The sequence below is a fragment of the Dama dama genome, chromosome 19 (genome assembly GCF_033118175.1).
Source record: "Dama dama isolate Ldn47 chromosome 19, ASM3311817v1, whole genome shotgun sequence".
Classification (NCBI taxonomy): Eukaryota; Metazoa; Chordata; class Mammalia; order Artiodactyla; family Cervidae; genus Dama; species Dama dama.
Genome location: NC_083699.1, coordinates 31,458,581 through 31,484,906, shown reverse-complemented (window position 1 = coordinate 31,484,906; position 26,326 = coordinate 31,458,581). Strand labels below are relative to the sequence as shown.

The window sequence follows — 26,326 nt, the reverse complement described above, 5'->3', positions numbered from 1 at the left end:
AAGTCCTTTTTAGAGTCATTTGCTGTTTTGCTAACATTTTAGCATCACTGAGATTCTTGTGGCAAGTTTCACATTGACTACTTTGACAGATTTGGCAACTTTATCAATTAACAAAAATTTGTTTCTTTTAACTATTCATAAGAGTACAGTCATTGATTTTGGTGGAAATTTTTAATACCGTTTTGAAGTTTCTGTTGTTTTATTTGTACAGTTTTATTTTGTCCTTTGGAAAAGACCCTGATGCTGGGAAAGATTGAGGGCAAGAGGAGAAGGGGGAGACAGAGGATGAGATGATTGGATGGTATCACTGACTCAGTGGACATGAGTTTGAGCAAACTCCGGGAGAGAATGAAGGACTGGGAAGCCTGGTGTGCTGCAGTTCATGGGGTCACAAAGGGTTGGACACAATGTAGCAACTGAACAAAAACAGTTTTGTCCTTATAACAAAATGTTTATTTGTCTCTGCTCTTGTCCTGTTATTGAAATAGGAGGGATCTGGATAAGGCTGGTGGGACCCTCTGCTGGGGGTAAAATGAAGAGCAGAATCAGCATAATGCAGTCGAACTTGCTGATCCTAGAGAGGGAAACCCAGGGGCAGAGAGGAAAGGAAGCAAAGAACGCAGTGGGCAGTAGGGCATGGCTGGGGTGGGGCAAGGGGAGGAAGACCAGAGAACTGGGAGCCTGGAGGCAGAGGGTGTCTGGAACAGAGAGGGAAGGGCAGAGAGACAGAGAGGCCGAGGGACACTGATCGCAGAGACTGAGAGATAGAGGGTCTGAAGGCCCCAAATCTGGGTTCCCTGAAGCCTTTTTGGTCCCTGCTAATCCATAGAACTGTGTTTTTGGTACATAACTAAATTTGATAAATTCACCAAAAAGGTCAATTTGCAAATGGATTAATATTTGGCAAAATGGCTATCATTGTACTGGGCATTCCTTGAACTGGGCAATTGGTGGATTGGTGATGGATTTATTGACTCAGGACTGTGATTTATGAGCATAAATGGTTTTAATTTATGTTTAATAAAACCAGTGTGGCCATGACTTTGTTTAAGTGGTGATGGTTAAAGGGTCCAGTAAGAAACTGGATTAAGTTTCCAATGAGCAAACAATTGATTAAGTGAATAGTATCCAGACACAATGTGACAGAATAGGGTAGCTGAATGTGGTTGGATTCCAGCATCCAGTGGGTGGAGGATGGCAGGTAGTGAACTCATTAGATAAGCAGGGTTCAGAGATAAAGGGCCTTATATGTCTTCTGAAGTTAGAGGAGCCATTAGAAGAATTTAAGCAAAAAAGTGATATAATTAGGTTGCACTTTAGAACAAGGGTCCCCAACCTCCAGGCTGCAGACCTGTACCTCCTGTCAGATCAACAGTGACATTAGATTAGAAATAAAGTGTACAGTAAATGTAATGCACTTGAATTATCCCTAAACCATCCCCACCTTCCCAGTCCTTGGAGAAATTGTCTTCCAAGAGACCAGTCCCTGGTGCCAAAGAGGTTGGGATCTGCTTCTTTAGAAAGATGCCTCATGTTCGTGTGGTTGACTTGTTTGGGATGGTTTATACCTGGAGGCTAAGAGACTGGTTCTGAAACTCTCCCAGCATTTCTGATGTTAGATAAAGAGGAGCTGAAAAAAAAAAGAGGTGGTAGAGGAGATGAAAGTTTAGATCCAGACATCATTTGTGTTCATAAATAGCCATGAACTGTGGATTTTAATGAGACTCTCTAGGTTGTCAGGGAAACAAAACCTAGCTAGCATATTGGAACTAGGAAAGGGCAAGAAGAGGTCTGCCAAGGGTCACAAAGCAGTCAGAGAGGTGAGGGGCACTGGAAGGTGTGCCTAGGAAAGAGAAGGAAGGAAGGTGTGAATAAAGAATTATGTATATTTGAGGGAGGCCCTTCAGAAACCTAACCATAATAACTGTAATACTTAACACACTATATTTATGCCTCTCTGGCCCAGTGAATATTGAGCTGCTCAAGAGTGAGAGCCAGAATGCATTCACCTTTGTAGGCTCAGTCTCTTGTGTTTATTATACTCACAAAGTATTTTCCTTTTATGTGGGCTAGAAATGGCTTCAATATGCTTAGGTTGTGAGGCAGCCAGCAGCAGGGAGGCTCCATGGCCAAGTGAAAGCAAATAAATCAGAGAACCATGGCTAGAAGAGACTCCTGGCTTTTCTCTTCCTATCAGCACCCACTGCATTTTACTGCTAATGTATTTAGTATTCCTTCTAGAAAAATGTCAAGCTTCCATGGTACTGAGAGCTTTAGTTTCCAGACTTCAAGGAAAAGTGCCTTCTGTTAGGTACTATGAAGTGAATCTGCGGGGAAATGGATTGCTGAACGCCAGCAGAGCTGAAAGAGGCAGAGTTGCTGTGTATTTCTGCCCTGGGAGCACTCGTCTGTCATCTCATATGGTCGAGCTGGGAGTGGCGCGGGTTACAACAGTATTGTTCTGCCTTCTGCCCTCCAAAGTCTTCTGTGTTTTTGAGATGTATATATATAGCCTCATCTTCTACTAGTTTCAGATCTCATGGTTTTTTTTTTTCCTTTGAACTAGTAGGTATATACTTATATGGTCCAATTTGATTAATTATTGTTCAGTTTTCAATCTTTTAAAGTATACATTCCTTTGGGAGAAATGTGCTCATGGGAACAAATGACAGTCAAGCTTAATAGAGTCATAAAAATTAACATAAGGGGCTTTGTCTATGAACCTAAAGTTATTATTGTCAGCCTATTAATTCACAGGAAGTCTTATTACTTTATGGATAAGAGAATAATGATGAGAGCAAAATTATGGAAACAAAAGTAGAAGTTCTTTGCTTTTACTCCTGCCTTTAAATTACCAGATCAATTTCCCAATGATACTTTAATATCTAACCCTCATTTCTTTTTACCTGATCCATTAAAATATTACATTTGATAGAATTCTTTAGTGAAAAATATAGCAGGAATAGAAAATTATGTGAATCATTCAGATAAGATAGGATATCCTCGTAACCTAAAAAGCCTTTGAGAAGAGACTTTGTGTTGACCACATTATTTGGCTCTAGTGCAACAGTGGTAGAAGTAATTTTAAAAATAGCTAGAATCACTCTACATATGGAAATAAAAATATTAAAATTTTAAATACTAAATTTTTAAAATTAAAAATATTATAAAAATATAGTTCCAAAGAACTTATGGGTCATAGAATAAAACATGATAGAAATTAGGATTCATTTAGAATTGAATGAGAAGAAAACCTATATAGAGCAACTAGTGGGCTACAGCTAAAGCAAAACAGATAGAACTACATAATCTTAAATGTTTATATTAGATAAGAAGAGAGCTTGCAAATTAAAGCGCTAGGCCTCCAACGTAATGAGTTATTAAAAGATTACTAGAATACATTAAAAGAAAGTTTAAGGAAGACAATAAACATGAGTAAAAATAAATGGAATAAAAGATGCATTGTATTAAAGAATTAATGAAATCAAAGGTTAATTTTAGAAAAGACGAATGAAATGGACAAACCTCTGATAAGAATAAAAAACTAGAAAAGGCTCAAATATCAGGCATTTAAAAACCAAAAATACAGATACAGAATGAATTAGAAAGATGATAGAGGATATTAAAAACAGCTTTATAGCAGGATATTTTAAAACTTTTATATATAACTTACTCAAATATATAGGAAATTTTTACTCAAATATATAAGGAAATTCTTACAAACTTATGGCTTATTGACCCTGCCTTGAAATAACTAGAAAATCTAAATAGTTCTAAATCATTAAAAAATTGAATCAATAAAAAATATCCTTAAAATGGAAATACCAGGCTCTGATGATTTATAGGTAAGTTCTACCTATATTGTACAAATCATTTGGAGAATCATATTCAGAGAAAGACTTGGTGACATAAAGACAGAAATTTACCACAAATTAATTTATAGCTTTCATAAAACTTCAATTAAAAATCATAAGAGTTTTTTGGGAAGTAGGGTAGGCATGATTGGACAAGATAATTCTAAAAACTTATATGGGAGTGCAAACATCTAAGTATAGCAAATACAATCCTGATTACAAAAGAACAAGGTGGGTGACTTTTGTTCCAAAAATCATGATGCATTATAATGCTAAAGTTGGTAAGCTCAAGTGTGGTGTTTTTCTGAGGTAGACAAAATGACTGGTGGGACAGAATAGAGATTCAGAAACATATCCATGCATGTGTGGAAACCTAATACATGATACGTGTGTACTTTTAGATCATTGTGGAAAAGAAAAACTATTCAATGAAAGGTGCTGAGCAATTGGTTTTCCATACGGAAAAAAAGAGGTGCCTAGTTCACACCACAAACAAAAATCAACTTCAGGTGATTAAAGACCTAGTTGTGAAAGGCAAACCTATGTCTGTACATAAATTACCTGTACCAGAGCCTACCCTTTTGAACTTGGGATAGAAAGGGATTTCAGAATGTTCAGATAATTGCTAACTGAGATCATACTAAAATTAAGAACTTTTGTCTATGAAAAGATATCATAAAGTGAAAATACAAGTAAACTGGAAGAAGCTATTTGTACACAACAAACAGGCAAAATGTTAATAGAGACTTAACAAAAGTTTTGAATATTTTATGTATGTACATGCGTGCTCAGTCACTTCAGTTGTGTCCGATTGTTTGTGAACCTGTGGACTGTAGCCCACCAGGCTCCTCTGTCCATGGGATTTTCTAGGCAAGAATACTGGAGTGGGTTGCCAGGCCCTCCTCCAGGGGATCCTCTTGACCCAGGGATCGAACCTGCATTTCCTGTGGCTCCTGCATTGCAGGCAGATGCTTTTACCACTGAGCCAAGGAAGCCCATTTTTATAATTTATAAGCATTTTAAATTATTGCTACAGGAGCGTTGGCCTCAGTATTTGGTCTACTATACTGTCAGGAAAGGAAGTCATCACTATTTCTCTCCTCCATCTCTTTTGCTTCTCCTGGAACTCTTATTATTCACAAGTAACTCTGATCCTTTTTCTCATGATTTCCATTTCTTTATACTTTCTTTCTCGATTTTGAGATATTTCTTTCACTTTATCTTCCAGTTCTCTCATTTTGTTTTCAGCCATTCTCTATGGTTACTGTTCTATCTTCTATTAAGTTTTAAAATTAAATAGAGGCTTTTATAAAGAATTCCTATATCAGTAAGAAAAAGACAAAAATCCAGTAGAAAAATGGGCCACATTTTTGAACAGGCACTTCACAGAAAAGAACTAGGCAAGTACACATGATCTTATTAATCTGAAAAATGGGAATTGAAAGCATAATATTCTCTGGATAAATGAAAATTAAAATGCCCAACAAACTGTAGAAAATTCTTAAAGAGATGGGAATACCAGATCACTTGACCTGCCTCCTGAGAAATCTGTATGCAGGTCAGGAAACAAGTTAGAACTGGACGTGGAACAACAGACTGGTTCCAAGTCAGGAAAGGAATATGTCAAGGCTGTATATTGTCACCCTGCTTATTTAACTTATATGCAGAGTACATCATGAGAAATGCTGGGCTGGATGAAACGCAAGCTGGAATCAAAATTTCCAGTAGAAATATCAATAACCTCAAATATGCAGATGACACCACTCTTATGGCTGAAAGTGAAGAAGAACTAAAGAGCCTCTTGATGAAAGTGAAAGAGGAGAGTGAAAAAGTTGGCTTGAAATTCAACATTCAGAAAACTAAGATCATGGCATTTGGTCCCATCACTTCATCATAAATAGATGGGGAAACAGTGGAAACAGTGACAGACTTTATTTTTTTTTGGGGGGGGGGGCTCCAAAATCACTGCAGATGTATGAATGACTGCAGCCATGAAATTAAAAAACGCTTGCTCCTTGGAATAAAAGTTTATGACCAACATAGACAGCATATTAAAAAGCAGAGACATTGCTAACATAGGTCTGTCTAGTCAAAGCTACAATTTTTCCAGTAGTCATGTATGGTTGTGAGAGTTGCACTATAAAGAAAGCTGAGCACCGAAGAATTGATGCTTTTGAACTGTGGTGTTGGAGAATACTCTTGAGAGTCCCTTGGACAGCAAGGAGATCCAACCAGTCCATCCTAAAGGAAATCAGTCCTGAATATTCTTTGGAAGGACTGATGCTGAAGCTGAAACTCCAATATTTTGGCCAACTGATGTGAAGAACTGATTCATTTGAAAAGACCCTGATGCTGGGAAAGATTGAGGGCGGGAGGAGAAGGGGATGACAGAGGATGAGATGGTTGGATGGCATCACCGATTCAATGGACATAAGTTTGAGTAAACTCTGGGAGCTGGTGATGGACAGGGAATCCTGGCGTGCTACTGTCCATGGGGTCGCAAAGAGTCGGACATGACTGAGGAACTGAACTGAACTGAAAACCCCCAAATTCCAGAGCAATGGAATCACATCTACAACTGCTTTGGAAAACGATGGCATTGCATGGTGAAGTAGAAGCTGTGCATACTTTTGAACCAACTATTTCCGTTGGTGTACAACGTAAGAAATATTTGTGTATGTGTACAAAGACAGATGCACAAGAAGCATTACAGCAGCATTGTCAGTACAAAACTGGAAATAACACTAATATCTTTGGGCAGTAGACTGGATGAATAAATGGTGGTATCTTCATATAATGGCATACTACACAGCAGACAAGATGAGTAGCTACAGCTACTCACATCAGCACCAATAACTTGATAAATCATGGGATCATGTTTGGTGAAAAAATTCTGCTGCAGAACAATTCATATGGTATGTTTCCATTTGTATAAAGTCTTCAAACATTCAGAAGTAAACAGTGTATTGTGTAAGCATTCAGATGTGATTAACTCATGAAGAAGAGCAAGGGAATAATAAACAGGAGGGTGGTTATCTCTGGGTGGGGGCTGGAGTAGGGAGGGGGATGCTGTTTAGGAAGCATCCTCAGGGGCTTCAAAAATTCCAGTTGTTTTATTTTTTAATCTTAGTGAAGGGTACTCAGATGTTTATTTCGTCATCATTCTCTGTATGCTTTGCGTGTGTGCTAAGTTGCTTTAATTGTGTCTGACTCTTTGCAACCCTACGGACTGTAGCCTGCCAGGCTCCTCTGTTCATGGGATTCTCCAGGCAAGAGTACTGGAGTGGATTGCCATACCCTCCTCCAGGGGATCTTCATGACCCAGGGTTTGAACCCGCGTCTCTTATGTCTCCTGCATTAGCCGGCAGGTTCTTTACCACTAGCGATACCTGGAAAGCCCTCTCTGTATGTTACCATGTGATACATGTTACTTTATATTAATTCAGCATTTAATAGAAACAATCCAAAGAATTTTTTATGAACTCAGTGGTAATATACTTAGTCAATAACCTCTCTCTAATAGTTATTACTGCTGTAGCTTTATTTTGCTGTAGCTTTATTTATTTAAAGCAAAACTTTATTTTGCTTCCTGCAATTTAGAGAATAACATTGGGTCACCTAACAAAGAAGTTGATCAAAGAAGGAAAAGTATTCCTTCACATTGCTGGGCATGTGAAATGGAGCACAAGGATAGAAACCAGTATTTTGCATATAGCAGATGATCACAAAAGCAGGACTGGCTTTGAATTAAAATAATTCAAAAAATTTACATTTTTGAGAAAAATGTAAAGTTGACTTCAGATTCCTTTGAACCATAAAAATTAGGCTTTCAGTGGACTTTTCCTTCCACTTAGTTGCTCTGCCTAACTATGAGCTTGTTTCTTGATGTTCTATCTCTTGAGGAATCCTAGGGAAGCCGATATCCTGACAGGTTTGACTTTGGTCTCAGAACAGGCAGTGTGGAGTGCCTGGCCCCTGGGATTGTCCGGGGGAACACAGCTGGAGAAGCTGGGTGTATAGAGGCCAGGTTTTCAGGATAAGAAACAGGGTGGAATTATTACAAGCAGTTATGGGCAGTAGTTCCAGATAACTTAGTTAATTTATTTCCAAATAATTAACTTGAGGATCTTGATTATCTAGATTTATGATCAGCCATCATTGCCTTTCTTATCACCATGACTACTGTCACCAAAAGAATTAAGCAGAGCAATAGCTTCTGTTTAAGGTCATGCTGTTTGAATCTTGTCCTATAAGAGTCTGTGAATTAGGCAGTGAAGATGGAGATGTGGTCAAGAAAGAGGTACAGACAAACGAACCAACATCAAACTAAGGATACTGGCATAGTACCAGATTCTATTGCTCTATTCTTTGGCTGTTGTTCCATTTGTCTTTGCCTTTGTAGGCCAAAGTCATTCAGATTGATTTCATAAACCTTGACATCCTCATCCCATAAATAAAGCTTGCTGAAAATGATTTATTTATAGTCAATATTTTAATTATTTTAAATCCCATGGTTATTGAAATCATGCTTTGGAAATAAAACCATGAAAGTAGTGATTTAAGAGTTTTATAGAATCTTATTTGTGCAGAATATGAAGCTAACTATTTGTTCCTTTTAATTCCACAAATATAGCCAATATATCATGTTAGCATATTTATTATCTCCTTTGATACACAATTTTCAACTCTATTTTGACACTTTTCCCCACTATGGGCTTAGCTGTTCACTGCTGCTCTGACTGTCTCATGTTTGATAAGGGCCTGGGTAAGCCATAGGGTGAAGGGGACAGAGTACAACCTTGGGTTTAAATCTTGATTCAATCACTAGCTAGTTGTTGGACTCTTGGAAGTTTAAACTCTCTTATCTTTAGCTTCCTCAATTGTAAAATGGGCATAATAATCTTTATCTTATAAATTAGAAGAGACAGTTTATGAAAACATGTGGTGCAGAGTAATTGCTTCTTAAATATTAATCCTTTTGCTTGTAAAATTTATATAGACAGCAAAATATATTTAATTAAGTTACTCAGTGAGAATAAATGAAAGGTGAAACAAATGCATCATGCTTCCACCTGCTCTGATAAAACCTTCAAAATCTGAGGACTGGCTATGTCAGTCACAGTATCCCTATAGGGCACTGAAAACTCTGCCTTCCACACCATCACTGGTAGAGACATTTTTTTTTTAAGAAATGAGGAAATTTTATACAAAATATGGAATTTAAAAATAATACATGAAATTTCAGTCTTTTTTTTTTTTTTTTTTGAAATTTCAGTCTTATAGTAAAGGTCTTGCTGAAAGATGATTCAGCTAAGCTACCTGAAAGCAAATGAAAAATAACTTGATTAAGCATTGAGAAAAAGCATGTGAAAACCTAGTGATGAACAAAGACAGAAAATTTTCAGTTGATCTGCTTCTCTCATGTTGCGTACCAAGACTTTGATCAAACACTAGTTGCCTTCTGAGCTATAATTTTACTTAAACATCATGTCATTATTTTTTCCATAATTAAGATAATATAACATTAAAAAGCATTGGAAAATAGAGGACTAGAAAACATACTTTTACTTCCAGGCTTTTTCCCATGTATATTTTTTTGTGGCTGCAATTATAGTTTGTATGCAACTTTTCAACTTGAATTGTCAGTCAATATTATGCTCAAACAATTTAAGCTGCTAAGTGACATATTACATTCTATGATTTATTTAATGATTTTCTATTGTGAATATTAAAGTTGCTTCCAAACTTTTGCTATAATACAAAATCATTGTGAGGAGCAATTTTGCTTTTAGAATTTTAAAAGAATTTTATCTGTAGGGAAATATATATTTTTAAAAGGAAAAATAGAAGTACCAGTTATTAGAATTTATACTCAAGTAAACCTCCTGCAGGTCCTTTTTCTTGTGCCTAATTCCATTTATCAATTTTTCTCAGATTCTGCAGGCAAATGAGTCTTGCTTAAGTTGCAATATATTCGTATAGGCAGTTGTGTTTAAAATTTAGCTTCACTACACCCAAGAAATAGCACCAGGTCAATAAGAAAAAGACTCAGAAGAAAAAAGAGAAATCAAATGTTCAAAATGGCCAGAGAAGTTTGTGAATGCATTTATTTCCAAGGCAGAAGACTGGGTTGGACTGAATAATTGTCATTTTGTCTTTCATTAACACTGCCTTTGCCCTTTAATCTTTTTGCTTACTCCCCTCCCCATTTCTCCCCAATGCCAGGCTACTTTTCCAAGGAGTGTGAGGCCTCCCTGGACTTGTCCATCCTTTTTTCATTCTCTCTTAGTTTTTGCTTTCCTTCCCTGCCGTATGTCTAGAGCCTTGAAGAATTTTCATCATTTCAGCTCTGTATTTGCTGAGCATCTACTATGTGTCAGGTATGGCTGTAGGAGGTGAAAATCAAGGGAGACTAAAACACAAATTCCGTGCTGGTCAAGAGGATATTGGGAGGTTTGATTGAATGGGTATCCAAAGACAGAGATAGAAGTAGCCAAGAGACCAGTGTGTGTATAAGTGCAGGGGTAAGGGGCATTTGGGGCTTCCCTCATAGCTCAGTTGATAAAGATGCTGCCTGCAGTGTAGGAAATCCAGGTTCAATTCCTGGGTCAGGAAGATCCCCTGGAGAAGGAAATGGCAACCCACGCCAGTGTTCTTACTTGGAAAATCCCATGGACAGAGGAGCTTGATGGGCTATAGTCCATGGGGTCGCAAGAGCCAGACATGACTTAGCAACTAAACCACCACAAACCACCACCACCAAAGAGCATTTCTGACAGGCAACAGCTTTTGCAAAGCTATGTAGTAGGAGTGAGCTTGGTGAGTACAAGGAGGAGAAGGCCAAAGTGTCTGAAACCCTGTTCCTTCAACACAGAGCCCATCCTATCTTAACGCTTGCAAAGTAGAAAGCTCAGTTGCCTAATGCTTTCTCGTTGGTGGGCTTTCTGTGTATTCTGGTTAAATGATTCCAAAAAGCCCGATGAGTCCCAGTGATTTACCTTTTCTCATCATGTCTGTAAGATGAAGAAGTCCGGCCACTGGTCCATATAAACATCTTAGAGGATGTTCGTCCAGGGGCTCCTTTCCTTACAGTGGAAGTCCTGGAGGAGTGGCGAAAAGACCTAGAAGAGATATACACTGAAGTTAAAGCCATTACTTAAAGTTTGGGGAACTTTGTATCAACGCCTGTTCAGTCGCTTCAGTCCTGTCTGACTTTTTGGGACACCCTGGACTGTAGCCTGCCGGGTTCCTCTGTGCATGGCATTCTCCAGGCAAGCATACTGGAGTGGGTTGCCATGCCTTCCTCCAAGGGATCTTCCCAACTCAGGGATTGAACCCATGTCTCTTACGTCTTCTGCATTGACAGGCAGATTCTTTACCACTAGTGCCCCCTAGGTAAACCCTCTGTATCAATAGCATCAATAAATCTTGGTGGATCGACCATCTTAAATAAGACCAGGTTTCTCTTCCTTAGGGCAGCAGTTCTCAACCCTGGCTGCACATTTAAGTCAAATGGGAATCTTAAAAATTACTGAAGCCTGGATCTTTCCCTCAAAAATGTGCATTCAGTTTTTTTTTTTTTTTTAAAGCTTCCTAGTTGTTTCTAATGCATTGCTAGGATGAAGAGGCACTGCTTTAGGGAAACATGTTTTCTAATTGATGTTATTATCATATTCCCTCCAAGAGATCTCCTCCGAAAATATAATTTGGTAGAGTTTTACTTATTTATTAGCCACTCTGTGCAGCATGTGGGATCTTAGTTCCCCAACCAGGGATTGAACCTGTGTCCCCTGCAGTGGAAGCGCCAGGTCCTAACCACTGGACCACCAGGGAACTCTCTATATTCGGTCCAGTTTAGCATTCTATATTTTTCCAAAGTTTTGGTTCAGGGTTGGTTCTATTCCTCTGTTCCTCTTCAAGCTCTTTTCCTTGATACTGACAGATGTGACATGATAATGACGAGAGATCATCTTTTAAATGTATTCAACTGTTGCCAAAGCTGAAGGTTCATCCCTTGCAGTTGAGTCTCTGAGAAAATCATGGCATGAGTGGCAGCAGATATTCACTGCTCCTAAGGGCCACGTTTATAGGATCTGGAGTCAAGATGTTAGAAGACTGTTGTGTTCTTTTGGTTATAACACAGTTTGGGGATTAGTTCTTTCATTTTGAAGTTAGAAATATGAAATATCATAACACTCTTAGTCACATATATAAAAGTTAAAATGATATTTAACAAATAGAGAAAAGGAAGAAAGGTGATTCCTTCATGGATGCGTGGTCACTCATGGATTTCCTTTAGGTTGAGCATAATATTATTGCTAAGCCTGAGATGGGAAATGATAAGTACTATATACTATATCTGGGCTTCCCCAATGGCTCAGCGGGTAAAGAACCCACCTGCAATGCAGGAGACACAGGAGGCTTGGGTTCTACCCTTGGGTTGGGAAGATCCCTTGGAGGAGGGCATGGCAACCCTTCCAATATTCTTGCCTGGAGGAATCTCATGCCAGAGGAGCCTGGCAGGCTACAGATCATAGGGTTGCAAAGAGTCAGACATGACTGAAGTGACTGAGCATGCACACGCCATATTAGCTACTACATGCCAGAATATTTGCATATATTATCTATGTATGTGTCATGAAATGTGTATGCCGATATCTATGTGATGCTTATATTATGAAAACCATTCAAGGTAGATAATGCTATTATTTCCAGGCTACAAATGATGCTTTTAGGAGACTGAGCTATTTGCTCACATTTAGAAAAGGTGGAACCATGTCTGCTTGTCTCTAATCCTTGTGCTTTCTGGAGAAAGATACGTTCTAGTCTAGCCCAGTGATTCTCAATGTACGTAGGGTTTACCTGGAGATCTTGTGACCATGCAGATTCTGATTCAGTGAGTGCAGGGAGGGAGCCCAAGATTTTGCATTTCTAGCAGGCTCTTGATGATGCTGATATTTGGAGGAAACATGAAGCCCCTAAGACTCAGAGCATGTACTCAGAATCAGTGGTTATTGGCCTAATTTTTTTTTTTTTTACTAATTAGCTGGGTGGCCTTGAGAAAGGCACTTATCTTTGCAGGGGCTTAGTTGTTTTTAATCTGTAACATGGAAAGTTTGAAATTGGTAACCTCTGAGATCCTTCTCAGCTCCAAAATTTTGTGACTCAGTACATTGAAGGATGAATTAAAGTGTATTTAAATCATTGTGTACTGACTTCCTGGAAATAGGTCTGAGAATAGATCTCCTTCTGTAACCCTTGGGTCAGCATCAGAGATAGAAGGAACAGAGGCAATGGGAAGTGCTTGGGGTTTGATAACCAGTATAGATGCAAGATATAATACTCCTACCCTTAGTCTCTCAGGATGAGTGACAGGAATGAAAAGATACACCTGAATGGATGCCCTGGACAGTTTCAAAAAGATCTAGAAGTTGAATCTGCTTAGCTCTGGGATCTGGGACATTTAAAGTTATTTAAGTTTCCTTTTGAACAACTTTAAAACACATACGATAGAATAGGAGTTAAATTTATTAGAACTAGACAGTCTTTGGAAGTGAAAGTGAAAGTGTTAGTTGCTCTGTCGTGTCTGACTCTGCCACCCCATGGACTGTAGCCCATCAGGCTCCTCTGTCCATGCATTTTCCAGGCAAGAGTACTGGAGTGGGTTGCCATTTCCTTCTCCAGGGGATCTTCCCAACCCAGGGATTGAACCTGGGTCTCCCACTTTGCAGGAAGATTCTTTAACCTTTGAGCCATTAGGAAAGCACAGACAGTCTTTAGGAAATAAGAATGATTTTGTGTGTGTGTGTGTTAGTTGCTCAGTTGCATCTAACTCTTTGCGACCTCATGGACTATAGCCTACCAGGTTCCTCTGTCCATAGAGTTCTCCAGGCAAGAATACTGCAATGAATTGCCATTCCCTTCTCTAGGGGATATTCCTGACCCAGGGATTGAACCCGGGTCTACTTGCATTGCAGGCAGATTCTTTACCATCCGAGTCACCGTGTAAGCTAAATGACCTACTTTATAAGAATGAATATTGGCTTAAACCTTCAGGAATGTATTTCAACACTGACTCTGGTGGGATCTTCTGATCTTTTTAGTCACTCCTCAAGGGTTGGGTTGGAGCAGACAAAAAAAGGGGCACACTTTGAATTCAGGTAAAGCAATAAATCCCACCATCCTGTTACCAGTTATAAGCCAGGCTTTAATAGACACACCATCCATATTATAAATGACTTGAAACCAAGTGAAGGGGGCTGTGGTGATTTTAATATACTTAACAATGCTCTTCAGACTGTGTCATTTCAGCATTGCACCCTTAAGCTGCTGTTTGAAGATGATACAGAAGGGAAGAGATGAAAGGTATACTTATTCTAATTAACTGTCTAACAATTGTTGGAAAGGACTTAATGATTCCTCAGCTTATCCTAAGAAGTGGATTTGGAGTTTCTCCACCCCAGTTTTCTTTTACAAACTGTTATTTAAAACCTGCTAAGTTTGTTGTTAATTAAAATTAAATGAGTAGTTTTAAGGACAACACTATAAAGGTTCTGTGGAGGTTGAAAAAAGTTCCAGGCTTCAAAGAAACACCCAGAATATGTTAACAGGAGTTGGTTTGGTGGGTCCCTCAGCTCAAATGCAGCTCTCCTGAATGTCTCAAGTAATTAACTCTGTTCACTTTATAAGACAAGGAATACCTCATTTGAATTGTGATTAGAAAACTGATTTGGAGACAAAGAAACCACTTTATAAAATTCTGTAATTTGGAATCCTAGTGTGGAAAAGAGACCTGTAATGGTGGATGCTTGGGGCTGAGGGCAGGGGGAGGAAACCTGGAACGAATTCTGTCATCAAAAGACCAGGAGCTGGGGTGAACCTGGCTGAGCCTCAACTATATGATTGCAGGTAAGTATGGTCTGAAAACCAGATCCCCTAAAAGACATAATCTCAGCTTTGAATGAAAGCAGGAGTTGGGGAGAATGTAACAATTTCTTTGCCTTGGGAATTTATAGAGGGCCTCTTTCCATTTCTCAGGCATACACCTCGGTGGGTTTCTACCGCTCTGACTCAGCTCACATTTTCTGTCTGCCTCCCTTTCCTGCCAGGTGAGTGAGTTCCTCTGTTTCCAAGGCCATTTCAGGTGTCATCTCTTCTGTGAAGCTTTTTCTCACCCCCACAAACAGTTTCCTCCGCCCGGCTCCCAGTTCCTGGTACCCGCCTCTGGTTGAGCGATGCCGTGGGCATTCCAGGGCATGGCTGTGTCTTATGCCCTCTTTTGGCACAATGCAGGACACACAGTGATGCACTGGTCATGTTCGCTGTCTGCCTTGACCATCTAAGTATCTGTTGTTGGAAAGTATGACCAAAACAGCACGTGAAATACTGACTGGCTTAAACTGGTTTTGCTTCCTTAAAGCAGGTTGTTGATTAATCAAATCTGCAGTTATTTTATAGAGACAGCATTGTGCATGTGCAGGATGGAAACTTTGGTCTTCAAGATGACCCTGGGCCAAGAATCTTCAGTCTCTGGAACTCAAAGAATAATAATGTTGCCCCCAGAGCCCTTTATGAAGCAACAAGTCCTTCAGTAAGGAAAACTTGGATTCCAGAAGTACTAGTAGTTTATATAGACTGATTGGAGAATAGCCAATCAGCTTCCAAGTTTGCAATTCTCCTAACCCTTTAAAATCCACCTTGATCTCTGGATCTCAGAGACAGATTTGAGAGGGTTGCCTCCTGTCTTCTTGCTGGTCAACCTCACAACAAAGCACTTTCTTTTCTCAAAAGCTGGTGCCATTGTGTGGGCCCTTGCTTAGTAACAAGACCGTAGGTTCTGACGTTGGCCTCCTGTGATGTGGCTCCCGACTGCTGGACGAGCTGCTGTCTCATTTCAGATCATTTCCTGAGCTCAGGATGCTGTTCCTTTTTCTCATTCCCTACCTCCTCGCTTTTCTTCTCCTGATTGGACTGCTCCTTCTGACTCTCTGTCTTTTAAAAAATATATATATATTTATTTTTGGTTTGGCTAGGTTTTCGTTGCTGTGCGTGGGCTTTCTCTAGTTGCAATGAGCTGGGGCTACACTAGTTGTGGCGCGTGGGTTTCTCATAGCGGTGGCTTTTTTTGTTGCAGAGCACAGACTCTAAGTGCTCAGGCGTTAGTAGTTGCAGCTCCCGGGCTCTAGAGCTCAGGCTTAGATTTGTGACACATGGGTTTAGTTGCTCGGAGGCATGCGGAATCTTCCTGGACCAGGGATGGAACCAGTGTTTTCCACATTGGCAAGTGGATTCTTTACCGTGAGCCACCAGGGAAGCCCCTCCCTCTGTCTCTTTTGTTGACTTGGACAGAAAGTTTCTATTACTTGCTGAACTATCACTCAGTAAGGTTTTCTTTAGAAATGGCAGCATATTCTAATAAAAATGTGAGCAAGAGAGTCAAATGTTTGCCTGCCTCTTGGCATCGCCACCTACCAACCGTGTGACTTTGAACAAGTCAGTTTAACATTTCCATGTCTTAGTTTCCCCAGTTGTAAAAATGGAAATAATAATACTTATCTTTCTGGGTTGCTTGGAAGATTAGTAAGTTAACAGATGCAAAAGTACCTTGAATAAATCAAGGCACATGCTAAACATTAGTTTACTTCTTTTCTTCCTTGTTCATAATTTTAAGAGTAGTGAGTTAGATTTATCTTTTTGTAAAAAAATCTAATTAAGGAGCCTTGTACTTGTACATTGAGACTATTGATTTTCTTTTTCTTATGGGTTAGTTTTCTGAGATATTGAGATAATGAAATCTGAAGTATTATACTTCCTCATTCACCTTGATACCCATCTCGAGCCAGAGGAGCATAAATGCAGTGACTCTGAACACTGGCTGAACAGTATAATCATTGGGAGGAATTAAAAAAATTCTGGTGCCTAGATCTCAAACCAGACCAGTGAGAATCTCTAGGGGTGGGTCTCTGGTGTCAGAATTTTTTAAAAAGCTTTCTGGTGACTCTGATGTGCAGCCAAGGTGGGAAACTCTGCTAAAAATTCTCAGGTTCTGGTTTCACCTGAGTTCTTAATGGAGACTCTCCTTGCTTCTAGAAGTTTCAGCTGGAGAGTAACAGTTCTTTGAGTGATACTGTGCTGTGGCTTCTCATTTCCTTTAGGTGACAGCTGCAAGGACAAGTGGCATACAAGGTAGGGAAGAGCAAAGTGGATGCAGTTTTCTATTGTCAGTGGCCTTGAGCTCTGCATATGGGGTGCTCTTAATGCATTCTGCTTTATTAAATAGCAAGCAGGAGCCAGCAGAACTATTTAACACCTAATTACATGTCTAATCTTGTGTAAAATTGTAACACTAATGACATCACAGCAGCAACTTAAAAGGTCACTTGAAGCACAGAAATTTAGGAATGCTTCTAATGCATGGGACTTTATCTCTTGCAGACGGCAAATTATATGTTCTCCCCAGGAATTGAGTTGTTTTGGCTCCAGGGCCTTTGGAGGGAGAAGCCAACTGAAGGGTGATAATTTTAGACTTAGTGATTTAATTTATAAAACATTGGTACTTCTTATTAAGAGCAGTTTTAAATATCTTTGGAATGTTTTCTTCCAAAGGGAACTACTATACCTTGTTTTAATTAAGTCATTCAAGTATCTGTTAGACAGCATTCGTAAGTGTGTTCCATGTGCAGGCACCAGGCCACCCATCTCTGCTTCTAAGGATAGTTCATGGAAGAGACAGAATAATACATCGACATTTGCGCTTTACCCGAGCTGCTCTTTCTAAGGGTGCTACAACTTCCCAGTGGGTATGCCAATAGCTTCTTGTCTTTCCACACCTTAAATAAGGTTGCTGAATTTGTTATTTCTCTCAGTTTGCCAAATTTGGTATTTTTGGTTGTTTCCGTCTAACAGTGTTACCACCTTGACTTAAAGAGCAATGCTCTCTTGGTTCTCTTTCTTACTCTTGAGCTGCTTATTCCATTTCTTTGTCGGGTTCCTATTTCTCTGTTCACACCTTAAATGTTACCATCTGAAGGACTAGCAAGTGGTACTGAATAGCCTCTTGACAATGCCTCACAACAGGAATGTAAAGACCTTTCTACCCCATTTGATGCCTGGAAGACTGAGTGAATAGTTCCACTTGCTCTTCATCTATAGAGGCAAAGAAGTTTATCACCGAACATTGTAGCCTCTTTGAAAAGGATCAAATAGGAATGATTCTCTGAATTGTCTGATTTGTTAGTGCAGGCTGCTTCTTAATAGCTGGGTTGACCACGTATGGACTCCTCTGCCTGGAGATGGGTGTAGGAGTCAATTATGACTTTTGTCATACACATGGACCAACTTGTGTTCATGTAATTGTGATGCACTTGATTTGTTTCAGGAGGACACAGCTCAAGTTAAATAATGTACCTGTTCTTTAACCTGCTAGTAACTTGGCTCATTGAGCTCAGCCATCTGGAGGCTCTGGGCTTCTAACATTCCATTCTATCACTAATTGCTTAAGTGCAGACAAAACACTCCATCCTTGTACTCCCCAACCTTTAAGGTGCCACCTGTGAAAGGATGACTGTGGAGCGCACTCTATTCCTTTCAGTTAAATCAGCATTCATTTCTTCATTCAACAAATAGTTATTGAAGATGTAACCCTGTGGCAGTCACTGAGCCTGGGTGTTGGGGATATAGTGATGAACACAACTGCATGACCCTTCTCTATGGAGCTTATGGTGTATCTAGATGAGGAGACAGACTGGTCAGACAAGTGTGGATATGGGGTTTAGTATAAGATTGTTATGCATGTGATGTGATGAAATAAGTTTTGCATCACATTTACAGTCATAACAGCTATCAGAAATGATGATCTCAGGGCTTAATTGAAAGAAATTTGAAATTAGTTTCAGGTTGAAATCCCTCCATAATTACTACAGCTCCACCATGTACTAATTATATAACCTAAATACATTGTTAAACTTCCCCAAGCCTCATTTTTTCTCATCAAGGAAATCGAAATAGTACCAAATATCATAAAGAATTACCATACAGCTGATTTAAAATACTGAATGGCATTGAGTAGACACTCAGCAAACAGTTAGTGTTTTCCATTTGGAGGAAATCGGAGAAAAAAAAATTTTTTTTCCCCCAAATTGGCCATACTAATCAATGGCCCTTCCGTTTAATTCATTTTTTGAAAAGTTCTATGCAGAAATGGAAAACACATTTCTCCGTGGTCTTAATTAGTCCACTACAGAATAATTCATTTCTTAATGAGTTTTTCAAGTGGATAACCACATCTGATGTTCAGTTTGATTCTCTTCATGTTGCATACTTAAAACCAGTTTTAATTGTTAAACATTTTATCAGGCATCACACATACACAGTTGGGGTGAGAAAACCTGCTCACAACTCACATGTGTCTGCTAGATTAGCACAAATGACAGATTTATGCTGAAACCGTCCATCTTGTCTTGGTGAGTGTGATTCAATTCTTGCTCTATTTCAGGCAAAAATCAAGGTGGATAAACTATAATAGGAGCTTTTAATAGAGAAAAACTAGAAATGATAATAATAAACATAAAGGTGTGAAGTATTTCTTTAGATCCATATAAATAATGCATTTATATGCATTGCTTTATTTAATTCTGACAGTAACCCTTATGAAAGCTCTTTCTATTTACTAGGAGAGGAAATTGAGATTTGGAAAAGGAAGTAAATTTCTGAGGTCATGTAGCTATTAAGTGGTGGAGTCAGAATTTCAACCCAAGTCTGTCCAACTCCAAAACTCATGCTCTCATCTGAAAACATGGTACAAATGAACCTATTTACAAAATAGGAATAAAATCACAGATATAAAAGACAAACTATGGTTACCAGGGTGTAAGTGGGGGGAGGGATAAATTGGGAGGTTGAGATTGACATATACACGCTACTACATATAAAATAAATGACTAATAAGAACCTACCGTATAGCACAAGGAACTCAATACTCTGTAATGACCTATATGAGAAAAGAATCTGAAAAAAGAGTGAAAGTGAAGTTGCTCAGTCGTGTCTGATTCTTCGCAACCCCATGGACTGTAGCCTACCAGGTTCCTCTGTCCATGGGATTTTCCAGGCAAGAATACTAGAGTGGGTTGCCATTTCTTCTTCAGGAGATTTTCCCAACCCAGGGACTGAACCTGGGTCTCCTGCATTGTAGGCAGACTCTTTACCGTCTGAGTCACCCGGGAAGTCTTCCAAATACCATCTCTTTGAATGTCAGGGCTTTAACATATAAATGGGGGGATACAAATGTTCAGTCCATAATATTCTAATCCAGCAGTACAGGGTTTTCTTTCCCACTTTTCTCATATCTATGTCTCCTTCTCTCACATGATAACCTTTGATTTCCAATTACATTAGTTTGTTTATTTTTCTCTATTCTACAATATACTCAAAACAGTTTTAGGATAACTACCCTGCTCCACTACCAACAAGAAACAAATAAGTAAAGTCCAGATTTCTTTGCAGTTCTTTTTATCCTTAAAACATATCTTCCTAAGGGTACAGGGTCAGAATACACTGGGTTCATAAGTTAGTGAAATTCCTTCTTCTTTCTCTGCACTGATATGATAGCAGTCTGAGATAGAGTTATTTCATTGCTTTTTTAAAAATGTGTGTTTAAGATTTGCTTCCTCTGGGATTACCTAGAGGGATGGGATGGGGAGGGAGGTGGGAGGGGGGTTCAGGGTGGGAAACACATGTACACCTGTGGCGGATTCATGTCGATGTATGGCAAAACCAATACAATAATGGAAAGTAATTATCCTCCAATTAAAATAAATAAATTTATAGATTAAAAAAAGTGTTTAAGATTTGCTTCCAAGCTTTGTTTTATGTGCTTAATATGAATAATTTGAATACTAGATTAATATAATTCTAGTACTAGAATACTAATTTTAATTTGAATTAAAAGAAGGAAAACATAAAACATTTGTTTGCATTTGTATAAAAATATGTGTGGAAGAATATACTGGAAATTGATCACTGATTCTGAGGAGAATTGAGTGGCTGGGATGAGAGTTGTGGGCTGGGGGTACTTTTCATTGTGTACTGCTCTGTACTGACACTTTTCAAGATTTTGGGTAATAAGTGTTTTATCCATTAAAAAGAGTTAAAAATTCAGAAGAAAAGAGGGGTAGATACATGTATGTGCATAACTGATTCACTCTGCTGTACACCTGAAAGCAACACAAGGTTATAAATCAACTGAAATCCAATAAAAATTACAAAAAATAAAAGAATGTAAAGCAAACTTAAAAAAAGAAATCATTAACTCTGGAAGCAGAAGAAACTGAGTTCAAACTCCATTTCTGCTCTTTTCCTATTAATATTAAAGTGGCTGCAAGCTAATTACCTTCTTTGAGTCTCAATCTCCTTATCTATAAAGTGGGAATACTAATGCAACCTTCAAAATTTGTTGTGTGAGGATTAATTAAAATAAGTAATCTGGCACTATTGGCAGCCATTTATTTATATGTATATAAATGTTTATTTACTTAAATATTCTAATATATTTAATATGCCAAATTAAGACCATTATTTGAGACAAAATTCAAAGAAGTCATTAAATACTGGCCTTTTAAAGTTGAAAGAGCTATCAGAGATATTCTAGGCCACATGTCAATATTGAGACTTGGTTATTTTAGTTTTCTTGGATAGCTTTTTAAGCTGTAGGTAAAAGGCTAATGGATCTAATTGTAAAAGAAAGATTTACAATTCAAAAGGCACTAGGCAGGCAAAGGAAAATATATTTTAAATTGTAAATCCTGCTTTGACCTAGTGGAAAGACCTGTATTTAAAGATAAAAGGAAAAAAAAAAAACTTTCCGCAATAAGAATAGTGACTCTTTTTTGATGGATACAGGTTGAAGAAAAGCCTATTCTAACTGCTTGGATTCTGTGGGGAAAGACTCTTACAAATATTAAACGAAATATTTAGTCCTCTTTTAAACCTAAGTTTTCACCATTGTCTGGAAAATGCCTGGTGTAATGATAATTTAGTTACCGAGAAAGCCCCATAAATAATATAAATAGCTTGAAGAAGTTTGATTAAAGCCTCCCATTCCCTATGTTTTGTAGCTTATAAGATCTTGGGTTCTACAATATGCGCTAAGAACTAATGGGACTAAGATAAACCACCTAAGAAAATGAGTGACTGACAGAATTTGGAATCCTATTTTTCTTCAACCCACCTGCCTATCCCTAAATTGGAAAGAGGCAGCACGGAACAGGGAGGCAGATAGAATTGCTTTTACCTCTCACTTTCATTCCTTCCTTCCTTGCTCTGTGACATGGAATGAGTTAATCAGCATCTCTGAACCTCAACTTCCCTATCTGTAAAAATGAAGGGTGTAATACCTACCTCCAACAATTGGAGGCAGGGGGAGTTGAAAGCCAAAGAAGAGGAAGACTTTCTGAAAAGGGCAATTGAATAGGCTCATTGATGTGAGGATAGTATGTGGTGGCTGGGTGGGAGGTCAAAAGTTCTTGAAGTGGAGAGTCCATGTTATATAACTGTAGTGTGAAGAAGAGCTGGTGAAAACCAAGTCTGGGAGGAGTTGATAATTGGTGCACTGGGGTTCATCATTGCCCTTGCCTTTTGCTTCTGAAGTATCAATATAAGATGAGCCTCTCTTTTAAAGTAGTGATTCTTGGTTCTACTCCCTTCATGATATTGATTTTCTTGGACCCCACTGCATGGGCAATACCAAGTTCTAAAGGTCAAGCTGCAGCATAGGCTCTCAGTCATGTACTAACTTTGATGCTGTGTGATTCACAATCAATTAGAGCACCGTCTGCCTTGTCATGCCGGCTGAAAACTAATGATTCCATTATAACATCTCTCTTGTGCTGGCATTGGTAAGGAAGAGTCCCGTGTCAGGGACCAGGAGTTGAGTTTGAGTGCTAGCTACATGGGGGAGACATCCTAACTTGCTGGTCCAGACAAATCCAGGTCAAAGAATGAAGTCCAAGCGCAAACTCTACCGTCAAGGTTTACACTCAGATTTAAGGACTGGCCTTGATGTGTTTCTGAGAAAGAAAGGCGGTTTGGGGCCATGGAGAACAACAAGCAGGTCTCCCCTACTCTAAAGATTTGAGATGATTTGAGGCTCGTTTGGCTTGATGATACAGAGAGAGAGAGCATGGAACAAGTAAGGAGACGCTTGTGCACAACTGAGACACACCAGGAGGCAAGCGCATTCCATTTTTATTGGTCACTGTGTGACTCTCTGCCTTCTTCCTTATTGACCATGTGGCTTTGAGTTGGCAATTAAGCATAACTTAGCCTGTTTCTTTATTTTTAAAATGAAATTATTGGGCTTCCTTGGTGGCTCAGATGGTAAAGAGTCTGCCTGCAATGTGGAAGACCTGGGTTCCATCTCTGGGTCAGAAAGATCCCCTGGAGAAGGAAATGGCAACCCAGTCCAGTATTCTTGCCTGGGAAATCCCATGGACAGAGGAGCCTGGGCTAGTCCATGGGGTCTCAAAGGGTCAGACATGACTGAAGTGACTGAGCACATGGAAGGAACTCAAGGAGCTCTTCTTAATGGACTTATCTCAAAGCTTCAAGTTGTGTCAGGGTCAAGAGATGACTCACTTCTTTGTCTCTGAAGTTTCTCATTCTATTTAAACTGATATGTAATGTCAAAGTAAAGCTCTTTTCAAACTTACTTTTGCCATATTGCTTTCAGAACATGTCAATGAATGAAAATAAGCATGGCAAACCAGGAGTAGCAAAGGAAAATTGTCACTGTTTCTTTTAAGGAACTTTGCAAGAAAGAAAGGGAAATGCAGCTGCGATAGCTAGAGATAGCTGCCACTTGAGGACAGTGGCAGAGGACATCTGCTACTTGAGGACATCTTGCCCTTTATGAATCTTGGGCCAGGAAGAATGCCTCAGATGCTGGGGTATATGCTAGACATTGAGTTTACACAGCACTGTTTATTGAGGTAGCATGCTAACATGCTCAGTCGCTCAGTTGTGTCCAACTCTTTACGACCCTATGGACTGGCCCTCCAGACTCCTTTGTTAAGGGGTTTTCCCAGCAAGAATACTGGAGTGGGCTGCTATTTCCTCCTCCAGTGGGTCTTCCTGACCCAGGGATGGAACCCACACCTTCTGATATTAGCAGGCAGATTCTTTACCACTAGCCACCTGGGGAGCCCTTATTGAGAGAAACTGGATGATAAATCAACCTAAGCTGATGGTCAGCTCAGTTGCTCTGTTGTGTCTGATTCGTTGCGACCCCAAAGAGCAATGTTTAAGCTGATGTTAGTGATATTTACGCTTTATACAGTTTACCAAAAATAATCAATTTCTAGAAACACCTACTTACTATCAACCGATAGTTTAAACTCTTGTGATCTGAGACTCATAAGACCTTTAAAAGTTATTCTTCTCCCTTCTATCTAGTAACTTCAATCCCTTTAGAATATTCTAAACAACAAGTTATCTAATTATAGGTTAAACAAAACAGCTCTAGTGGTGGGGAACCAATTTTCTCTGGAGAAAACCCCTCCCACTGGTGGACATTTGTATCTAATGGAAAGTGTTTCTGTAATTTGAATTGGAGTCTATTTTCATAGAGTTCCACTATTGTTCCTGAGTCTACACTCTGGATTGTTTTACAGATCTTTTAGTACAGCTGTATTATCCTGCCAACACTTCTTCACTATGCACTGCATTTTATTTAACTGTTCTTCACATAACATGACTCAATGTCTTTTTTTATTCTGGTCACCTTCCCAGGCTATGCTCCATTAGTTAGTGTTTCTCCTGAAGTACCACAGGACATCGGAACACTAAAATTTATTATTTAATAGTGCTCTACCTATCTTAATTAATTTAGTTGCTACAAAATCTCTATAAGACGAATAATCTTATTCCCATCTATTGATGAGGAAACTAAAACATAAGGATGTTAAAGAACATGCTCAAAGTCACAGAGCTGGAAAGTAGAGGAGACAGGATATGAATTCCAGCAGCCTACATTCAGAGGCTTCCCTCTTAAACAATGTAAAATTCTGTTTTCCTGAATATAGTGGCATCTGGTTAGTGTTGAGGATGGCAAAACTATAACCTCCTTCTATTTATATATCCTGATATCACATTAAAATTTTTTGCTGGGATGGTTGTTTGTTGGTACATATAGAAAATCAAAAGTCAAGAGTCAGATCCTGCTTTGCAAAGGCCATGAAGAGGTCCTGGGCTTCACCTTGAAGATGACGGAGTCCTACTATGCATTTCAAAAAACTTTATTTTGAAATTCATGACACATTTTTTACATGAGAGCAAGCAACATGATCATGTTTATATACTTGAAATATTACTCTGAAGGTTCAATTCAGTTCAGTCACTCAGTCGTGTCCGACTCTTTGCAACCCCATGGACCACAGCACACCAGGCCTCCCTGTCCATCACCATTTCCCTGAGTTTACCCAAACTCATGTCCATCGAGTAGGTGATGACATCCATCTGTCTCATCCTCTGTCGTCTACTTCCCTCCTGCCCTCAATCTTTCCCAGCATCAGGATCTTTTCAAATGAGTCAGCTCTTCCCATCAGGCGGCCAAAGTATTGGAGTTTCAGCTTCAGCATCAGTCCTTCCAATGAACACTCAGGATTGATCTCCTTTAGGATGGACTGGATGGACCTCCTTGCAGTCCAAGGGACTCTCAAGGGTTTTCACCAACACCACAGTTCAAAAGCATCAATTCTTCAGTGCTCAGTTTTCTTTATAGTCCAACTCTCACATCCATACATGACTACTGGAAAAATCATAGCCTTTACTAGACAGACCTTTGTTGGAAAAGTAATATCTCTGCTTTTTAGTATGCTGTCTAGGTTGGTCATAACCATCCTTCCAAGGAGTAAGTGTCTTTTATCTTCATGGCTGCAGTCACCATCTGCAGTGATTTTAGAGCCCAAAAAAATAAAGTCAGCCAGTGTTTCCCCATCTCTTTGCCATGAAGTGATGGAACTGGATGCCATGATCTTAGTTTTCTGAATGTTGAGCTTTAAGCCAACTTTTTCACTCTCCTCTTTCACTTTCTTCAAGAGGTTGTTTAGTTCTTCTTTACTTTCTGCCCTAAGAGTGGTGTCATCTGCAGATCTGAGGTTATTGATATTTCTCCTGGCAATCTTGATTCCAGCTTGTGCTTCATCCAACCCAGTGTTTCTCATGATGTACTCTGCATATAAGTTAAATAAGCAGGGTGACAATATACAGCCTTGACGTACTCCTTTCCCGATTTGGAACCAGTCTGTTATTCCGTGTCCAGTTCTATTGTCCAGTTCTGTGTCCAGGTCTGTTGCTTCCTGACCTGCATATAGGTTTCTCAAGAGGCAGGTCAGGTGGTCTGGTATTCCCATCTCTTGAAGAATTTTCCACAGTTTATTGTGATCCACACAGTCAAAGGCTTTGGCATAGTCAATAAAGCA

General features: G+C 39.1%; 1 protein-coding gene across 1 annotated transcript in view; it reads right to left on the bottom strand.

Moving 5' to 3' along the window:
- Window positions 1-26,326, bottom strand: part of KCNMB2 (potassium calcium-activated channel subfamily M regulatory beta subunit 2) — a 249,371-nt gene that overhangs the window by 23,546 nt on the left and 199,499 nt on the right. Inside the window, exon 2 of the mRNA XM_061167884.1 lies at window positions 10,853-10,975. Within this exon, the coding sequence (XP_061023867.1) occupies window positions 10,853-10,908 (56 nt within the window). The 5' untranslated portion in view covers window positions 10,909-10,975. The remainder of the gene's footprint in view (window positions 1-10,852; window positions 10,976-26,326) is intronic.